This window comes from Vulpes lagopus, chromosome 3 (genome assembly GCF_018345385.1).
Source record: "Vulpes lagopus strain Blue_001 chromosome 3, ASM1834538v1, whole genome shotgun sequence".
Lineage (NCBI taxonomy): Eukaryota > Metazoa > Chordata > Mammalia > Carnivora > Canidae > Vulpes > Vulpes lagopus.
In genome coordinates this window covers 157965709-157983270 of record NC_054826.1, presented here as the reverse complement: position 1 = coordinate 157983270, position 17562 = coordinate 157965709, and the positions used below count along the sequence as shown (strand labels likewise).

General features: G+C 38.8%; 1 protein-coding gene across 1 annotated transcript in view; it reads left to right on the top strand.

Annotated features, from left to right (window-relative positions):
* The window catches only part of MIGA1 (mitoguardin 1), a 69280-nt gene extending 53061 nt beyond the window's left edge, over positions 1–16219 (top strand). Inside the window, exons 6-13 of the mRNA XM_041748582.1 lie at positions 1250–1368; positions 1630–1702; positions 2386–2472; positions 3887–3985; positions 5929–6063; positions 7685–7738; positions 9649–9765; positions 12589–16219. Coding sequence (XP_041604516.1) covers positions 1250–1368; positions 1630–1702; positions 2386–2472; positions 3887–3985; positions 5929–6063; positions 7685–7738; positions 9649–9765; positions 12589–12807 — 903 coding nt within the window. The 3' untranslated portion in view covers positions 12808–16219. The remainder of the gene's footprint in view (positions 1–1249; positions 1369–1629; positions 1703–2385; positions 2473–3886; positions 3986–5928; positions 6064–7684; positions 7739–9648; positions 9766–12588) is intronic.
* The last annotated feature ends 1343 nt before the right edge of the window (positions 16220–17562 follow it).

Below are 17562 nucleotides of genomic sequence, written 5' to 3'. Positions count from 1 at the left end.
CCACATATTGTTTGGTTCCATTTACATGGAATTTCCAAAGTAGGCAACTCCAGAGACTGAGATTAGATTAGTTTCCAGGGGCTAGAGGGAAGGGGAAACAGGGATGACCAAGGTAAGTTAATTGGGGTGGTAAAAATATTCTGGAACTAAAAGGTGGCACTAATTGCAAAATCCAGTGAATCCACTGAAAACCCCTGAATTGTACACTAAAAGGATGAATTTTACAGCATGCGAATCATATCTTAATAAAGCGGTTATTACAAAACCAGGCAGCTGGGTGGCTCAGTTGGTTCAGCGTCCCACTCTTGATTTCGGCTCAGGTCATGATCTCAGGGTGGTGAGATTGAGTTCACCTACATCGGGCTTATGCCCAGTACAGATTCTACTTGCTTGTCCCCAAATACCCCCGCACACCCACTTGCATGCTAGCATGCCTGTGGGTCTGGACACTCTTTCTCTCTCTGGATACTTAAAAAAACAAAAACAAAAACAAATCCAGGGCCACCTGGCTGGCTCAGTCAGTACAACATGCAACTCTTGGTCTCGGGGTTGTGAGTTCAAGCCTGACATTAAGTGTAGAGGTTACTTTAAAATTTTTAAAAATCTTCACAAAACAAAAAAACCAAAAACCCCTACAGCATGCTATTTAAATGGATCACCTGGTACTGAAAAATTAACATCACTGCAAAGGTTTCTTGCTTAGCTGGCTGCTCTGTCATGTTTGCTGTTTAATTGTCAGAAGACTAGAATTTCATATGTAGAGTTGTTAGGGAGGCCAGAGGTGCATGACTGTTTTTCAGTTATACAGAGGTTAGTTGGAGCTGGCTCTGAGAAAAAATTCCTTAGAATAGCCAAACTGAGATTGCAGTGTTTTTGTAGAAAGTTTTACTTCATTTATACTTGTGAGTTCTAAAACTTTTAAGCATTCTTTGGGTGTTAAATCCTCCTCTCTTTTATTCAACATTTCATCCTCAGTTATTCTTATTGTCGAACTGTAGGATACTGCTTTTCTATGTATCCTATGGGCTTAAGTTGACAAATTCAAAAGCTTGTTAAAAGTTTCAGTCATTTGTACAACTGAGTTTTGAAATAAAGTGAATTTAGAGCTCACTAGCTGTACAGTCTTACTGAATGCTTTTTATGGTTTCATCAGATCAATGTTTTGATATTTTAGCAAGATCCTATTTTCTATCTTTTATAATTTTTTTCTTCTATCAGTGTATCCTGTTGTAACCCACTGCATTCTTAGCTTGCAGAGCACAGAGAAATACGGCATACCTACAGACTAGAGTCTTTGTGTCATTGCCCTTTTTATGAAGAAGCCATGCATTTAGTTGAAGAAGGGAAAATCTACTCAAGAGTGCTTAGGTACCATTTCAGTTTTGCTTTCGTTAATGAAAAATACTAGGGTGCTGTTGCTATGTTTGTGTAATATTTATTAAGGATGTTTACGAGAATGGGGGGAAAGGTTTTTTAGGCTCAAAAATGTTTTTTTACTTGTTTTGTCAGTATTGAAAAGACATGTGTTTTATATTAAGGTCCTGAGGTTAAGGCTTGTTTGAATCCAAATTTGTAGTGGGCTTGATCTTGAATGCAGTTTAACATTTGTCTTCCCTCTTTATTACATAGAACTGAAATGTTGGAGTGCCTAGGAGACAGTGATTTTCTTGCCAAACTTCACTGTATCCGGCAGGCTTTTCAGGTATTTTTTTTAACATTAAGTGATTTCACCTAGCCACTCATTCTCCTGCCCACCCCCCCCCCCGCCCCATGCTATAGAGTCCAGCTAAATATAAACAGGACAGCTCTTTGCTCTTTATTATCCTTATTTTTAATGGCAAGTATAAGATCTACTAAGTTTATTTTTCCTGCCTGCTCTTTCATTTGTCTTTGTCCTGTGCCATGGCTTCCCAGCTCCACCACACTTTGTCAAACAGGGTATTCTGATACTGGAGATCTGTGCAGATGGCTGCTAAAAATAAACATCCTCCCATTATCAAGTAGTATGTTTCTCAGATTGTTTTGTATTTGAATCAGTTGTAAAATCATTGATTTCCTAAAATGAAATAAGATCACATAACAAATTATCTTTATTTTTCTATGTTTTGGAGACTATATAACATTTATTTTGGATTTTCTAATATTAAATTGAACACAGTTTAAATTCATATTTATTTCCCTTTAACCTTTCTTGATTATAGGTTTCAAGAGCTCTTTCTACGTTAGTAAATTACAGCTTTCTGTGTGGTCTACTTGCAGAAATAGTGCCACATATGATGCATTGACTGTATTAGGGTTGTTTATATGTAGATGTGCTATAGAGTCAGATGTCCATTCAGATTAATTATAGGTTTCCTTCTTCTTTGGGGTTGGATATTTTTTCAGGTAATACTTTCGGAAACAGCCAACAGGATATTCCTTGCTGAGAGTGGAAGGAAAATTTTATCAGCATTAATTGTGAAAGCACGAAAGGTAAGCTTGTTTTGTTGACAAGTGTTTTACTGTTGTTGTTTCTGTTGAACTGAAGATTCCAGTACATTGAATTTTTACTAGAAGAAAAAGTTTTTGTAGATAGTTGGAAAGGTTCACATATTAAAAATAAATTATATAAAGAGCCCTGATTTCTACTTGGGTGGATTTGTTTCTATGTATGAAGTCTACACTATTTTGATCAAGTTGTTACTCATACATTATTCCCAGATCGCTGTGAAGTTTGTGAATGTCATTTTGAGGATCATGATATATGATACTACAACCACCACTATTGTTATTTCTAAGACCTCTTCATTTACCTCCCTCAAATCATGTTCACTGAGCTTCCAGGAAATAGTGTAGATCTCAGAAATCTGCAAAGAGTAATACAAGTTACTCTTATTCATGGGACCGCATGAGGCAGAACGATCACATCATTAAGACTCTAAGGAACCACTTCCCTTTATGTACAGTGTGTCCAGATGTTGAGAAAAAAAAATCAAGTAAAACGGGCCTTCCTTGATCCACTTAAACACCTGGTTTTCTGATCCTTTTGCACTGCAATTACCTCATTTGAATAGTAAAATTATATTTATGGTATACTGCGTCAGAGGGTTCTTAAGATCGTTAATTAAATGAGTAAGTGGGAAAGAAAAACTTTTTGTTTTTTTTAAAGATTTTTTATTTATTTATTCATGAGAGACAGAGAGAGAGAGAGGGGCAGAGACAGAAGCAGGCTCCATGCAGGGAGCCCAATATGGGACTTGATCCTGGGACTTCAGAATCATGCCCTGGGCTGAAGGCAGGCGCTAAACTGCTGAGCTACCCAGGGATCCCAAGAAAAACTTTTTTTTTTATTTTTTTTATTTATGATAGGCACACAGTGAGAGAGAGAGAGAGGCAGAGACATAGGCAGAGGGAGAAGCAGGCTCCATGCACCGGGAGCCTGATGTGGGATTCGATCCCGAGTCTCCAGGATCGCGCCCTGGGCCAAAGGCAGGCGCCAAACCACTGCGCCACCCAGGGATCCCAGAAAAACTTTTTTAAGTGCAAAATAAATGTAAGGTGATCTTAACTACTTGGAATTCCCAGTTAAGTCTTACATTGCTTTCTTGACCTTCCTGTGATAGATTAAACCCAGTGATTTCAACTAGAATTCCTCCAAGAGGAATAGAACTGCATGAAAAGCATCACGTAGCATCTTCTGTAACCATGTTTTGGGGTTCTGCCAAATGTTGGGACAACAAAATATTAAACCAAGTGAATATGACATACCTTGAAAATATATTTTAATCCAATTACTTAACAAAATAAAGATCTAATACACATTCTTGAAGACTTAACTCATTTATTTTGTAGGTTTGAGCCTTGTTATAAAGTTGAGTTTAGGATTAAAGTGTATTTTTTTCTGCAGAACCCAAAGAAGTTTGAAGATGTTTTTGATGAAATGATCTATTTTTTAGAGCAGACTGATCACTGGGATAGTACTGAAATGGAACTTGCTGCTAGAGGAGTAAGTTTCAATTTTTTGTAATATTCATTCCTTTTCCTTATGTTCATATGATATCTTGTCCTTGTTGAATGACAGTAAAACCAATTATGTTGCAGTGGTTATGGCAATCATAAACAACAGCAACCACAGTCTTTGTGCTTTGGGGAAGTAGTTGAAAACAATTGGTTTTTTAAAGCCAGCCCTTTCTCCCTTCTTTCCTCCTTCTCCCCATCCCTCCCTCCTTCCTTCTTTTTCCCTTCATCAGTGAGAAGGCCCTAACAGGGTGAGTGGTGGCCTGTGCAGTGATGGTTTTGAATGGGACAACAGACAGCTTGGGGGGGGCCAAGGGATTGGCTACACAGGATTAAACAAATAAATATATTGATAATAATGTGAGCCAGGTTTCACAGTCTCCAGGAAGGAAGGTATAAAAAGCTAGGATTGGAGTTGGAGCTTTCCTTGTGAATTTGTAGAGTGTGTGTGTGTGTGTGTGTGTGTGTGTGTAAAGATGTAGAAATAAATATAAAGGTTTGTGTATTTAGAAGCACACATATATTTCCTAGTTCTGTTCACCAAGAGTCTGGTAGTAGCGACACCTCAAAAAAAAAAAAATTACTCCTAGCAGCAGAGCTTGGCTTCTAAGTACCACTCATCACTAAAAGGAACCCAGGACTCCTTGGAAAACTAGCTGATTTTAGCACCCGGGTAGGGGGAAGTACATGATGAGCCTGGAACACTTTGTTATAACAGAAGCTTAAAGAGTGAGTTTGCAAGGGGCTGAATAGCTTTCGGCTTTTGAGGCAGAGAAAACAGAGAAATGATCTTTCTTTTTCTGGCGTTTGCTCACTTGCTGAAGGGATTGGCATCCGTTCAGTTGTGCAGGACTCAGCCTTTACCCCTCCTGGTCCTTGTCTACTATATCATATTTACATCTAAGTTTTGTCAGGTTTTTTTTTTGTTTGTTTGTTTCTTCAACTTCTCTCTAATCCTGCCAGTGCCATTGTGCCTGAGTAACTATTCCTTCTCCCTGGACTACCTCGGAGTCTTTGCATTCTGAGATTCCCTCTGGCTCCTTGCCTCCTTGCAGTCACCCTTTCTCGTCTGCATCCCAATCTCTATGCTGGGTCCCAAACAGCTTTTAAAAAATGCAAATCTGATCATCCATCTACCCTCTACCACTGCTCCTCCAAAACACTGGATAAAATCCAAAATCATGGACATGGAGCTAGCCCTTTGTCCTGTCTCCAGCTGCTTTGCCCCTGTGCCCTCTGCTCAAGAGAACCATGGCTCACATCAGATGATTTTCTTCAGCTCCACAGCTCTGTGTTTCTTCTTACCTGAAACACTTTGACAGGTACCTCCTGTACCTGGGATGCCCCCTCCCTAAAGAAGGCCCTCTCTGACATCTACTGTAGATGAGAATCTCCATCAGAAGTTCTCATAGTACCACGTATTGTTTCCTCTACTGGGTTTATCACAGTTTATAATTGTGTATTTGTGGGATTCTTTGTTGCTGTTTTTCCCACTAAATTCTAAGCATCTCATTCGGTTGCTGTCAAAGTCTGAGCACCTGGTACAGCATGTAGTACAACACTATGCATGAATGAATGGAGGAGCAAGAGGCTCCCCGTGCAGTGGGGAAGATAGGCAAATATCCCAGGGACTAAGTAACAGCAGATTGAGCAGTGCAGATACCATAATAAAAGCATGAGCAAAGGCCTCCTAGAATGCAGTAAAAGAGAGATTAATTTCATCTGATGGGATCTAGGAAGGAACAGCTGTTAGGTGAATTATAGTTTCTGGTGGTGAGTTGTTTTCATATTTGTTTCTTCCTCTTTTTTCATCAGAGATACAATCTGATTCAACTATAACACCCTGCTATTATAGAGTATGAAGCCCTGGCTCAGACTTTATTTCAGCTCTATGTAATAATAATTTGTGTTTTAACTCATAATTTAATGCAGGTGAAAAATCTAAATTTTTATGATGTTGTTCTGGATTTTATATTAATGGATTCCTTTGAAGATTTAGAAAACCCACCGACATCCATACAGAATGTAGTAAATAATCGCTGGCTAAACTCCTCCTTCAAAGAAACTGTAAGTGGTGGTTTACCTTTTTCTCAACCATATTGATTTGATGAGAAATGGTCAGAGCTGGGAAGATCAATAAGATTTACTTGTATATCTGCCTATAAAATGACTAGTGTGGAAACTGGGCTCAATTTTTGATATTGGGATCAGATATGTATGATCCACAACTTCTTCAGATGAAACTCCCCTTTGGCTCGTCTGTCTGTCCCTGCACTGACCTGAAGGACTCAGTGTTTCTTCCCATCTTAAACTCGGGCTTCAGATTACTTTAGGCCTAACCAAAAATCGCAATTGAACTGGCTCTGTGACTAACCTGAAATCTAGCAGTTGTGAAAAGACAATATGTATTTTTTAAAGGAAAATATGGAGATTCATGTTCTCAAATACTACGAACAATTAGATGAGGAAGGAGGGCACCCTTACTGGCTCAGTTGGTAGAGAATGTGATTCTTGATATCAAGGTTGTGAGTTCAAACCCCCTGTTTTCTTTTTTTTTTTTTTTCCTGTTTTCATTTTTGTTTTTTTAAAGATTTTATTTCTTTATTCATGAGAGGCAAAGAAAGGCAGAGACAAAGGCAGAGGGAGAAGCAGGCTCCCCGTGGGGAGCCCCATGTGGGACTTGGTCCCATCCCTCCCAAACCCCCTGACCACAGGGTCACACCCTAAGCCAAAGGCAGACGTTCAACCGCTGAGCCACCCAGGCGCCCCTCAAGTCCCATGTTGAGTATAGAGAGTACTTAAAAATAAATTTTTAAAAAATTAAGAAGTTAGAGGCATAAAAGAAATAAGCATATGCAAAAATAAAACAGCTTTAAACTATACTTTATACTTTGAATGTTTTCAGTTTCTCTTGTTTTTTGTATTCAGATCTCTATTTGACATTGTTTTGTTGTGCTTGAAGTGTGTACCTGGAAGGAAGTAGGTGGAATGCATATTCATGCTGCAATTAGAATGCCTTTTTAAAAAGTTGCAGCTGCCTATTTCACAATTATTTTGGAAATTCCTGATACTAAATTTTAAAGCATCTTTAGTAAATCTATTTTTTCCCTCAAACTTTAACTATAAAAGGTACATGCATGTTCTCCCGTTTTTGTTACTGATTTGGTGACGTGACCTTGATTAAAGTTGAGCCATGCCAGATTTCTGTAAGATTTACTTGGGTGTTTTACTCCCTATCATTAAGGTTGTATTTCTTAGTTCCTTATTGGAATAAAACTGTTAGCTCTACCCACACCTATTTCCAGCAGTATACTACTCTTGAAAAAAAGTATTACTTCGTCATTATTACACATAAAACAACTGTTGTATACTTTTGTCTGTGTCCACGTATTTTCACTCTTTTCCCATTGTAACAGAATTGAAGAACTCTGAGAGTTAAATTAGAGCTAATCAAGTTTCTTGGTACCAGAGCTTAGCCTTTTACCTTCAGTGGCTTTGTATTTAAGTTTAAAATTTATAAAAACAAAATACCTTTTCATTATTACTCACAAACAATAGAAGGAACCTGGTTAATGTTTTGAACATCTTAAACCCATAATCTATGAATTTCTAATAAAAACCACTACTAATGCAAAGTTTATATAGTCATAAATGTAAGTCTTGCTTTTTCTCCTCTGCATTTATCTAGGCCGTGGCTTCAAGTTGTTGGTCAGTGCTGAAACAGAAAAGGCAACAGATGAAGGTAAACTTCATTATGCCTTGGACTTCTTTTTTGGGTCATTTGAGGCTCCTGTCCAAGAAACAGCCGAGTCGTTTCTCCAATGGGGATGGCAGTTCATAGGGACTGTTCCTCAAGCTGGATGGGTGGCTTCCCTTGTTTTGACTTCCTTCTTCCTCTTCCTTAACATTCTATACAGTTCAGTAGAGCAAATACTGAGGCATGCATGGTATTTCTAGTATGTGAGAGAAGGCTTAGGGTTATTAGAAATGGCTCTGATAGCATTTTTTAAGTATTCTGGGGACCATGCATGTGAATAATTCTCGTTTAAAATGATTCCAGAGACCCTGTGTTTTAAATAAGCTTTCCACATGATTATAAATTCTAACATTTGGGAACCACTGTTTTGGGGCTAGGGAGCAGACTTTTGTAGACTTGGGCTTGATTCTCACACTAGCTATTATGACCTCAGGCAAGTTCCTGGCTATCAGTGGACCTCCAGTTCTCCTATTTGCCGAATGGAATTGGTGCCTATCTCATAGGGTCGGTGTAAGGATGAAATGAGATATCAACCAGCTTCATTTACATAAAATGAAAAGTAAATATAAAAATGAGCTTAATAAGTGGTAGTTTCCATAATAATCACGATAACAATAACATATATAACTTTATATCTTTTTAGCATAAATCTTGTGCCTTAAGCTAGTCTTCTGTCCATATCCACAAATACCTTTATATCTCACCTCTTGGGGAACTATTTTCTATTCCTGGAATGCCATACTCTTTCCTTTGTATTTAAATATGTCTTCCCTGTGGTTGAGTTCGGCTTATGTTATTAGTTGGGGAAGCGTGTCTCTTGAATCATCAGCTCGTGCTAATGTCCTTACCTGTCTGAACTTTGACTACAGTTAGAATCTATGTATGGGATTTAGAATTTTAATATATGCAGAACCTCACAGACTAAGTAATAACTTCAATGGATCCTTCATAAATTTTTGGTCTTCACTGGTTAGCTGTGTGCGACTTAGGACAGGTTAACTTAAATCCTCTGACATTTAATCATTTTCTACATTATTAAAATGATGTTAACATGACCTACTTTTTCAGGAACATTTTATTAGATTAAATAGAACCTAGCACATTATCTGGAATATAATGAGTACTCATTAAATGGTAATTGCTGCTAGATTATATATATATTTTTAATTGAGGTTTAGTAGAAGATATTTTGGAGTCTATAAAATAGAAAATAACCCCTCCAGGAGACAGAATCTTAAGGCATAGTTATCCCCAATTGATGCAGTATGACAAATCCCACAGGATGTTATTTAACAAGGGAAAGTTATTAATAAACTTAGAGAGGTTCCTGAATTATAACTGTATGGATTGCTATTGCACAAGAAGAGGTAGTAATTATACAATTAAGTATTTCAGTAATACGTGGTTCCTCAACTAAAATGATTCTAATAAGCATATTTTTATGTTTAGGCATTTAAAAATAATTTAGGTCTTTTTCAGATATTTTAATTAAGTGATTGAATAGAACTGTTTAGTAGCTGAAACCATGGTAATCTCATTCATCCTAAAAATCATACTGCTCAGGAACACCACAGCATTCTTGTTATTGCTTGGTTGTAACACTAATATGATTACTTTTTCATGAAATATTTTTATGAGGTGAAAATGCCTTCAAGAAATAATGTTCCTCAGCACATTTTGAAACTGTTGGCTAGGATATGAAAATTATGTAAAACATTCTGTGACTCTAAAAGTGACTTGTAAGCTTATTCACTTCTTTAGTAGGCTTGCTCATCGTTAACCCCTAGTGTGTCCTCAAAAAGAGCTGATCAGATGATGGATAGCAATTTAAATTTACTAGAGATAGCTAATTCAAGAAGGTAAAAATAACTTGATTCTCCTTCATTTCCCAACAGATCCCAGATGGATTTTTTGCCCATTTTTATGCCATTTGTGAGCAAATCAGCCCTGTCCTTGCCTGGGGCTTTTTGGGTCCTAGAAATTCTCTCTATGACTTATGTTGCTTCTTTAAGGTATGTTCAGTCATTGAATCATCTTTTTTTTTCTGAATTGAAAAGTAGATGAGGTTTTATCTGTTTTGATTTTGCTTTTGTATAAAAAAGAACGTGAATGAAAGGTAAAGTTCTAAAAGTCACCTAAATTCAGTGTTTAAATGCTAGCGGAACATTATCATATAGATTGGGTGCTTTATCCTGGAGTAGCTTCAGCAAGTCCATTCACCTTATCCATTCCTTCTCTGATGGATGTGCACTTTTGTGTGGCATTACCGTGTTACAGTCAAGTTGCTGCAGACAGTTCTCCACCTCTGGCCCCTTTTGAAATGTATAAAACAAATAATATGTCTTTATTGCACGTGTGGGCAACTTAGAAGGAAGTTCTGGTTCAAGGTAACAAAAATGATAAAATTCCAGTTGTGAGAGAGAACATGGGAGTTTAAGGTTGTATCCCAATGTCAGCAGTTTGCTAAGACAGAAGTTACAGCTCCTTGCAGAATTTTCTGCCTGGCACAGTACCAAGAAAAGTCTCACTATTTCATATCTTGAGTTTAGGCTGTGTTTCAAGGAGCAAATAAATGTAAACAATCAAGTATGAATCTGGAAGTTTTTGATGTTTCAAAGTTTGGTTGTTTCACTCTACTGCTCATTTAAAAAGTTAAATTATTATGTTTATGTGCTGTAAATGTAGCATTTTTGTGAATATCTAGGAAATATTTATTTTACTGTCATTGGAAACTGATCAATTTATGGCTTTAAAAAAAAAAAAAACTCTCAGAATGTAAGGTGTATGTTTAGTGGGAACAATTTGCACTGGGAATTAGGTTTGTCATCAATGAGCAGCCTGACTCTCGGCAAATCATGCTCTGTCCTCTTTCCTTCATCTATAAAATGAGGATGCTTGACAGATTGATAGCTGAAGACTCATCCAGATACCGAGTTCAGTGGTTCTATGAAGTGTGCCTTCTTAGTACTTCTTAACATTTGATTTCCATGGGAGAGAAATGAAATATTTCTGGTTTTTGTTGTTTGGAGTTACTTTTTTTTTTTCCATCATGGCATAACAGCCTGTGACTTAATAGTATACAACTTGCTTAAAATGAGTTTCAGGAATAAAGAACGAGATTTTGCCATTTTCTTTTCCTTTTTTTTTTTTTTTTTTAAGATTTTATTTATTTATCCATGAGAGACACAGCGAGAGAGACAGAGACATAGGCAGAGGGAGAAGCAGGCTCCCTGCAGGAAGCTCGATGCGGGACTCGATCCCAGGACCCCAGGATCACTCCCTGGGCCAAAGGCAGATGCTCAACCACTGAGCCACCCAGGCGTCCCAAGATTTTGCCATTTTCAACAGCATGGATGGACCTAGAGGGTATTATGCTAAGTGAAATAAGTCAGACAGAGACTGGCAAATGCCATACGATTTCACTTACATGTGGAAACCAGAAAACAAAGCAAGTGAACAAACAAAGAAACCAAATAGAATCATAAATACAGAGAACAAACTGGTGGTTGCCAGAGGGGAGGGGATTGGAAGGATGGGCGAAGTAGGTGAAGAGGACTAAAAGATACAGACTTCCAGTTATAAGTTACGAGGATGGAAAGTACAACATAGGGAATATAGTCAATAATATTGTAATAGTGTTGTGTGGTGAGGGGTGGTAACTACACTTAGCGTGGTGAGCACTGAGTCACATATAGAGTTGTTGAATCACTGTGTTGTACACCTGAAACTAATACCACACTGTATTTCTTTATTTTTTTTTTAAGATTTATTTATTTATTCAGAGAGAGCGAGAGAGAGGCAGAGACACAGGCAGAGGGAGAAACAGGCTTCATGCAGGAAGCCTGACGTGGGACTCGATTCCGGATCTCCAGGATCACACCCCAGGCTGCAGGCGGCGCTAAACCACTGCACCACCGGGGCTGCCCCACACTGTATTTCAACTGTACTTCAATAAAAACATGAATTTCAGTACAAGCATTAATTTACTGAAATGAAATATCCATCATGATCTTCCACTGATTTGAGACCTGAAATTTTTATTTTTCATGTATCTTAAATTTTGGGGGTATGGAAAAGTATACACTTAAAACTTAAAAGTTACAGGGGCACCTGGGTGGCTCAGTCGGTTAAAGGTCTGACTCTTGGTTTTGGCTCAGGTCATGATCTCAGGGTCATAGGATCAAGTGCAGAGTCTGCTTGAGATTCTCTGCCTCTCCCTCTCCACCTGCTTTTTCCCCTCCTCGTGCTCTTTCTCTCTCTCTCAAATTAGAAAACAAAACTTAAAAATTACAACAATTGGAAATAGTTTACCCTCCTGTCTTAAAGTAGTACCAGTGTTCAGAGATACCACTGAAAACATCAATTGTTGGGACGCCTGGGTGGCTCAGCAGGTGAGTGTCTGCCTTCAGCTCAGGGCGTGGTTCCGGAGTCCCAGACGGAGTCCCACATTGGGCTTCCTATGAGGAGCCTACTTCTCCCTCTGCCTCTCTGTGTCTCTGGTGAATAAATAAATAAAATATTTAAAGCAACAACAAAATCAATCATTGAGAAAAAATTAATAATAGCTGTGTACATTTATACAGTGCTTTGGGATTTACAGACATTTCCCATAGATTTTTTTTTCATCATCACATCAGCCCTGAATAGTAAAAAGGATAAGTAGTAGTATCCCATATTTTAAGGAAAAAGAAAACAAGACCTAGAAAAGGTTTAATCACTCATCCAAGGTCACTTTTCCAATGACTACTATTCCAATACCTGTCACAATGTTAGTAACTATTTAGATCGATATAATTTGGGTCTGATAGTGCCCATTTGTTTTGTTCATTTTCCAGAATCAAGTTCTTTTCTTTCTCAAAGACATTTTTGACTTCGAGAAGGTGCGCTATTCCAGTATAGAGACTTTGGCTGAAGACCTCATGCAGTTACTTATTCGCCGCACTGAACTTCTCATGGCCTATCTTGGAGCTGATGCACTGAGGCACACAAGCAGCTGTCTAAGTAGCCATGCTCACGTAATGTCCAGTGGCCTGTTGGAAGCCAAAGTACAATAAGTACCATTAAAACCATATAGTTTGAGTGTGCTATGAAATATTTAAGGTAACTATTGATTTTGTACCATGTATCACAAGGAACTGGGGGATATGGACTCAGGGAGGGAAAACAAATCTGGTCAAGAATGAGTGATTGTACTGTATCTACGCAGAAGTTCTGTCATTGAATCCCTGTGTCCTGTACCCAAAGTGGCGCTTTCTAGTCTTTAGGTAATAATTCAAGTCATGAAATGTGCATTTTACAGAACTATTGCTTGAATTGAAACCAGTACTCGGGAGTTCATGGATTTGTCATCCCGCAGCTGTCTGCGGTGTCCAGTATCATTCTCGAATGCTCTGTTTTTATGCTCTGCACCTTGAAAATAGACACTTTAGCCAAGACCTTTGTGGTCCCCTTCTGTAAGAATATCTTACTCCTAGTGTCAACGAATTTAACTTTGCCTGAAAATGTATTTTTCATTGTAAAGTTATTTATTGTTCAATCAAGTTTAGGTGGTAGTGGTGTTTAATCTATACTACTTAAATTATTGCTTGTGCATCCGCTCATGTTTGAATCAAAGAAATTGTAATGGTCAAGTATCATCATAAAACATTTAAGTGAATTGACACTGAGAAGTTTACAAGTTAAAAGTTTATATTGGATTTACTGCAGTTTCCAGAATATCTTATTGTTGGTCCTGTAAGAATAACGAAACTGAAGAAATTTCTTTTTATCTTTTTATAGATTAGAGCGTTTTCCCTTGAATATTTATTAAAAATATAACATTTATTAACTATGAGAGGTAATTAAGATTTTTTGTGTGCAGTTTTGAAACTGTCTTCTCATATCTGAAGGAATTAATCTGGATATAGTAAAGTAATTTGTCCTTACTTCTTCTGTAGAACTTACAGCACACTGGGAATTTGTCATATTATGTCCATATTTTAAAAATACTCATGCTTTGACTCTTAATAAGGTTTTAAAGGGTTTTTTTCCCTCTGAATATAGGACAAAATATTTTTTAATGGCATGGAAATAGATTTCATGTCCTTTATGATAAATAAATGAACAAATGGGTTGTTCATTTGAGTAGGTTCGTTCTTCAGAGTGTATTAGATACATTCAGAGCTGTGTTAATTTTGTTTGTAAATCATATACCACGTATTTAAAGTGGCTCATTTAGCATATCAATGAATTGGATTCTTGATTTTGCTCCTAAGGTGGACTTTATTTATTTTAGGAGGGAGTTACCCAGAAAAACCTAAAATATATTTTTTAGAAATGAAGTTTTAGATTAAAGTGCCTAGTTTCTGATTAATGAATAGAAAATGAAAAGTGAGGAGGAAAGCATAATCTTTTTAAGTTTTAAATTTACATTTGTGCCACATTTATGTAGTATTAAAATATGAGTCTCAGAAAAAAAAATATGAGTCTCAGAATCGTTATGCTGTTGCATGTACTATGTCCCATAATGTGTAGGTTATAGCATTAAGCAATACGAAATGTTGCTCTGATATTTTTAGCTCCTCACGTTTCTTACATAGATTCTTAATTTAACAATCAGCTGTTCATAATTCTTATTATTGATGGAGGAATGAAATTAGAATTATCAAAGCTTAAAAAATTCCATTATGTGTTTATTTTTTAATTCATATCTTGTATTTTTAGCTTCTTGTTGAGGTACCAGTAGCCTTGAATGATTCACACACGTGTGTGTGTGCATGCAGACATTCCCATCATTATGTAGGCAAGACCGGTATTGCTTATATTAATCTTCCTGTTGGGTTAGGCTAAATGTTTTAAGCTGTGCTTTCATAAACAAAGCTATAAGTAATCTTAATTACATTTTTATTTGAGGAGGATATTGTTTGAAATCTATTTTGAAGAATTGCACTATTTAATAATGCTGCTACTACATAACTCTGGGGAATTTATTTCGTCAGATAAGATGAATGGCTTTCCAGAAAGTGGGTTTTTTTACATTTTACCTTAAAAAAAAAAAGTTGCCCATATTCAAGACGTTGGTTTGTCAAATTCAGTGTTTGAGTTTGATTCGTTTCTGATCATGTAACTGCTGCTTCAGCAAAATGCTTTCTTTGTGGCCTTTGACAAAAGAGATAGGAGTGACCAAATAGAACTTCAGGGTAATAAGTATAGAAAAAACCTCTCTATTGTAAGGGAAGAAAATTGAACTTTTTAAAAGAAACATCTCTTAAAAATGGTTCTGACCACAGAAGAATACTTAAGACATATGTACCAATTTCAGGTTGCCTTGAAATTGGGCTAAACAACTAAAGGAATGTTTTAAGTAATAAAAAATGAACAAACTAGTCTAGAACCTTTTAGGAAAAAAACCCTGTTTGACACTTAATCATGCTAGGACTATGAGAAAATTGCCATTGCCACTACCAAGTCCCACTACCATCCATTACCCTGTGTCCACTATAATATTCAAGAGGGCCTTGAATTCATCCTGAAAAAGTGTTTTTTTCCTCCTGTTTTCTGGAAGAAAAAAAAAAATCTGTGTTCAGGTGATTTGTTTGGTAACTTTTTTTTTTCCATTTGGTTTCTTTAGTTTTGTTCTAAAGCTCTAGTTTTTTCATTTAAGACAGTGTGTTTATTAAACATTAAAATGAGATTTTTTTTAGAGATTTTTTTTAAAAGAAGCCAAGTTTTTCATACTGTTTTAGTCAGCTCCAAAAAACTTTCTCATAAAAAAGTACTGTTTATTTACATCCATTTATCTCGATTCTATTGTTAAATTACCTGACTTTATAAAAAATATTCAAACTTTTTCTTGCCTTAAGATGTAACATTTTCACACTTGAAACTGATGTAACATTGTCAATTATACTGTCATGTTTTCTACTTAAATGATTACCTAAAGAGTGATTATTTGCATCACGAAAGAATTTAAACCATGAGATAGGAATGCCAAAGGAACATTAATATACTTCTCTGTGACCCTTCATAATCAGAAATTTTAAATTATGTTCATGACATAATTTGCTTTTATTTTAATGTGAATATGTATGAGGAAATTATTTGAATGTACATTTCAAAGTGATTAAAAGAATTAGGCTGAGTTCAAATCTTTTGTTTTATGCTTAGATTAATTCCATTTAGAAATTTCTCTGTGAGACTTAAGGATTTGTATAATCTGTGATTCATGGACATAAGGGCATTCTTTGTTCCTAATGATTACATGATGTTACTGTTTTGGTTTGTTGGGGAACAACCGTGGATTGTCTTGACTGGGCTCATACTAGGAAGTGTGTCTGTTTCCTAAACGCCAGGATCGTACTTACTAATTCCTGTAAAGGGGAAGCTCTAGCGGAGCAGAAACCAAGTAGCCCTGGCTCTTTAGCTAAAGAAGCTGTAACATGGATGTAGTTCTACTGCTGCCAAATAAAAAAGTGATGGCACATGTCACTGATGTACCGGCCGTTTTATCCAGCGCCTACGTGTCTGCAGGATCCCGGCGCCCCGGACGCCGCGAGCCGTCGCAGAGCCGGGCGGGGCTGCGAGGCTGGGGGGCGGGGGGGGGGGGGGGGGTAGGGGGGCGCCAGCAGGGGGGTCGGTCCTGAGCGAAGCCAGGCCCCCGGGGCGTCACCAGGAAAGCGTTTTGCGGGTCTGACCGATGTGCCACATGCACCTCGCTCGTGGCCGGAGCCCAGGTGCAGCGGCTACGCGGGGCCGCCCGGGACGACACACGGCCACGCGGCGCAGCGAGGGGACCGGCCCTGGGCCCCTTCCTCGGCCCCCCTCTCCTGGGCCCCATCCTCGGCCTCCTCCACGGCCTCCTCCCTCCTCAGCCTCCTCCCTCCGCAGCGTCCGCCGTGGGCCTCCCCGCCCCATCCCTGTGGTCTGGGCGGGAGCATGCGACCCTTGACCTCCGGGTCAGAACTTTGAGCCGAGGGATTACTTAGGTAAATGGATAAAAATACAAGCTTCCACCACGGCTGGATTCCTAGCTGTGGTTCCGGCCTGTCTCCGGGAGCGTCTCCGCGTCTTCCTGCTACAGCGTCACTGGGGCTTTGCTGGCATCTGTTACCCCGTTCGGGGCGTCACCGGCCTCCTTTGACTGGACTTGGGCGGTGGTCTTCCCGCTCGGGCCTGCAGGCCGCCTCGCCCGCGCATTCCGCTGAGGTGCTGGGGTCCCCCCCCCTCCCCCGCGGCTGAGGAGGAGCGGGGCGCTTCCTCTACGACACTTGACTCTTGATTTAAAAGCCACAGCAAAGCAACTGGTACATCAGCGACGCCTCAGGCCTTTGCTTTCGGCTGCCTCTGCGTCCCGAAAGCCTTTCACAAGGCACAGGTGTATGCAGGTGGCCAGGGGCCTCCAACAGCCGCTCGTAGCACAGGCGGCCACAGACCTCGGTCACCCAGGGCACTCTGGCGTTGGCAAGCGCTGCACATCGGTGATTTCCAGAACCCTGCTGCTTTGTTTTATGAACTCTGCTCTTTTAAATTTTTCTTTTTTCTTTGGATTTACCAACCCTGTAAGAGGATAGGCCCACAGGCTTTAGGAAGGGCTGGCTCTTTAGTCTGGTTAGGAGATGGCTCATCTGAAAAAGGTTGGAGCAGCAGCTGTGTTTGTCACCTGCCGCCGCCTAACAAGTGACCCCAAGTTGAGCAGTTTGAAGCGACAAGCAGCCCCACAGTTTCCGAGGCCCAGGAGTCCAGGAAAGGCGGTGGCCGGCGGCTGTGGCTCAGGGTCTGTTGGCAGCCACTTGAAGGTTTGAGCAGAGCCGGGGGGTTGCTAAGACCTGCTT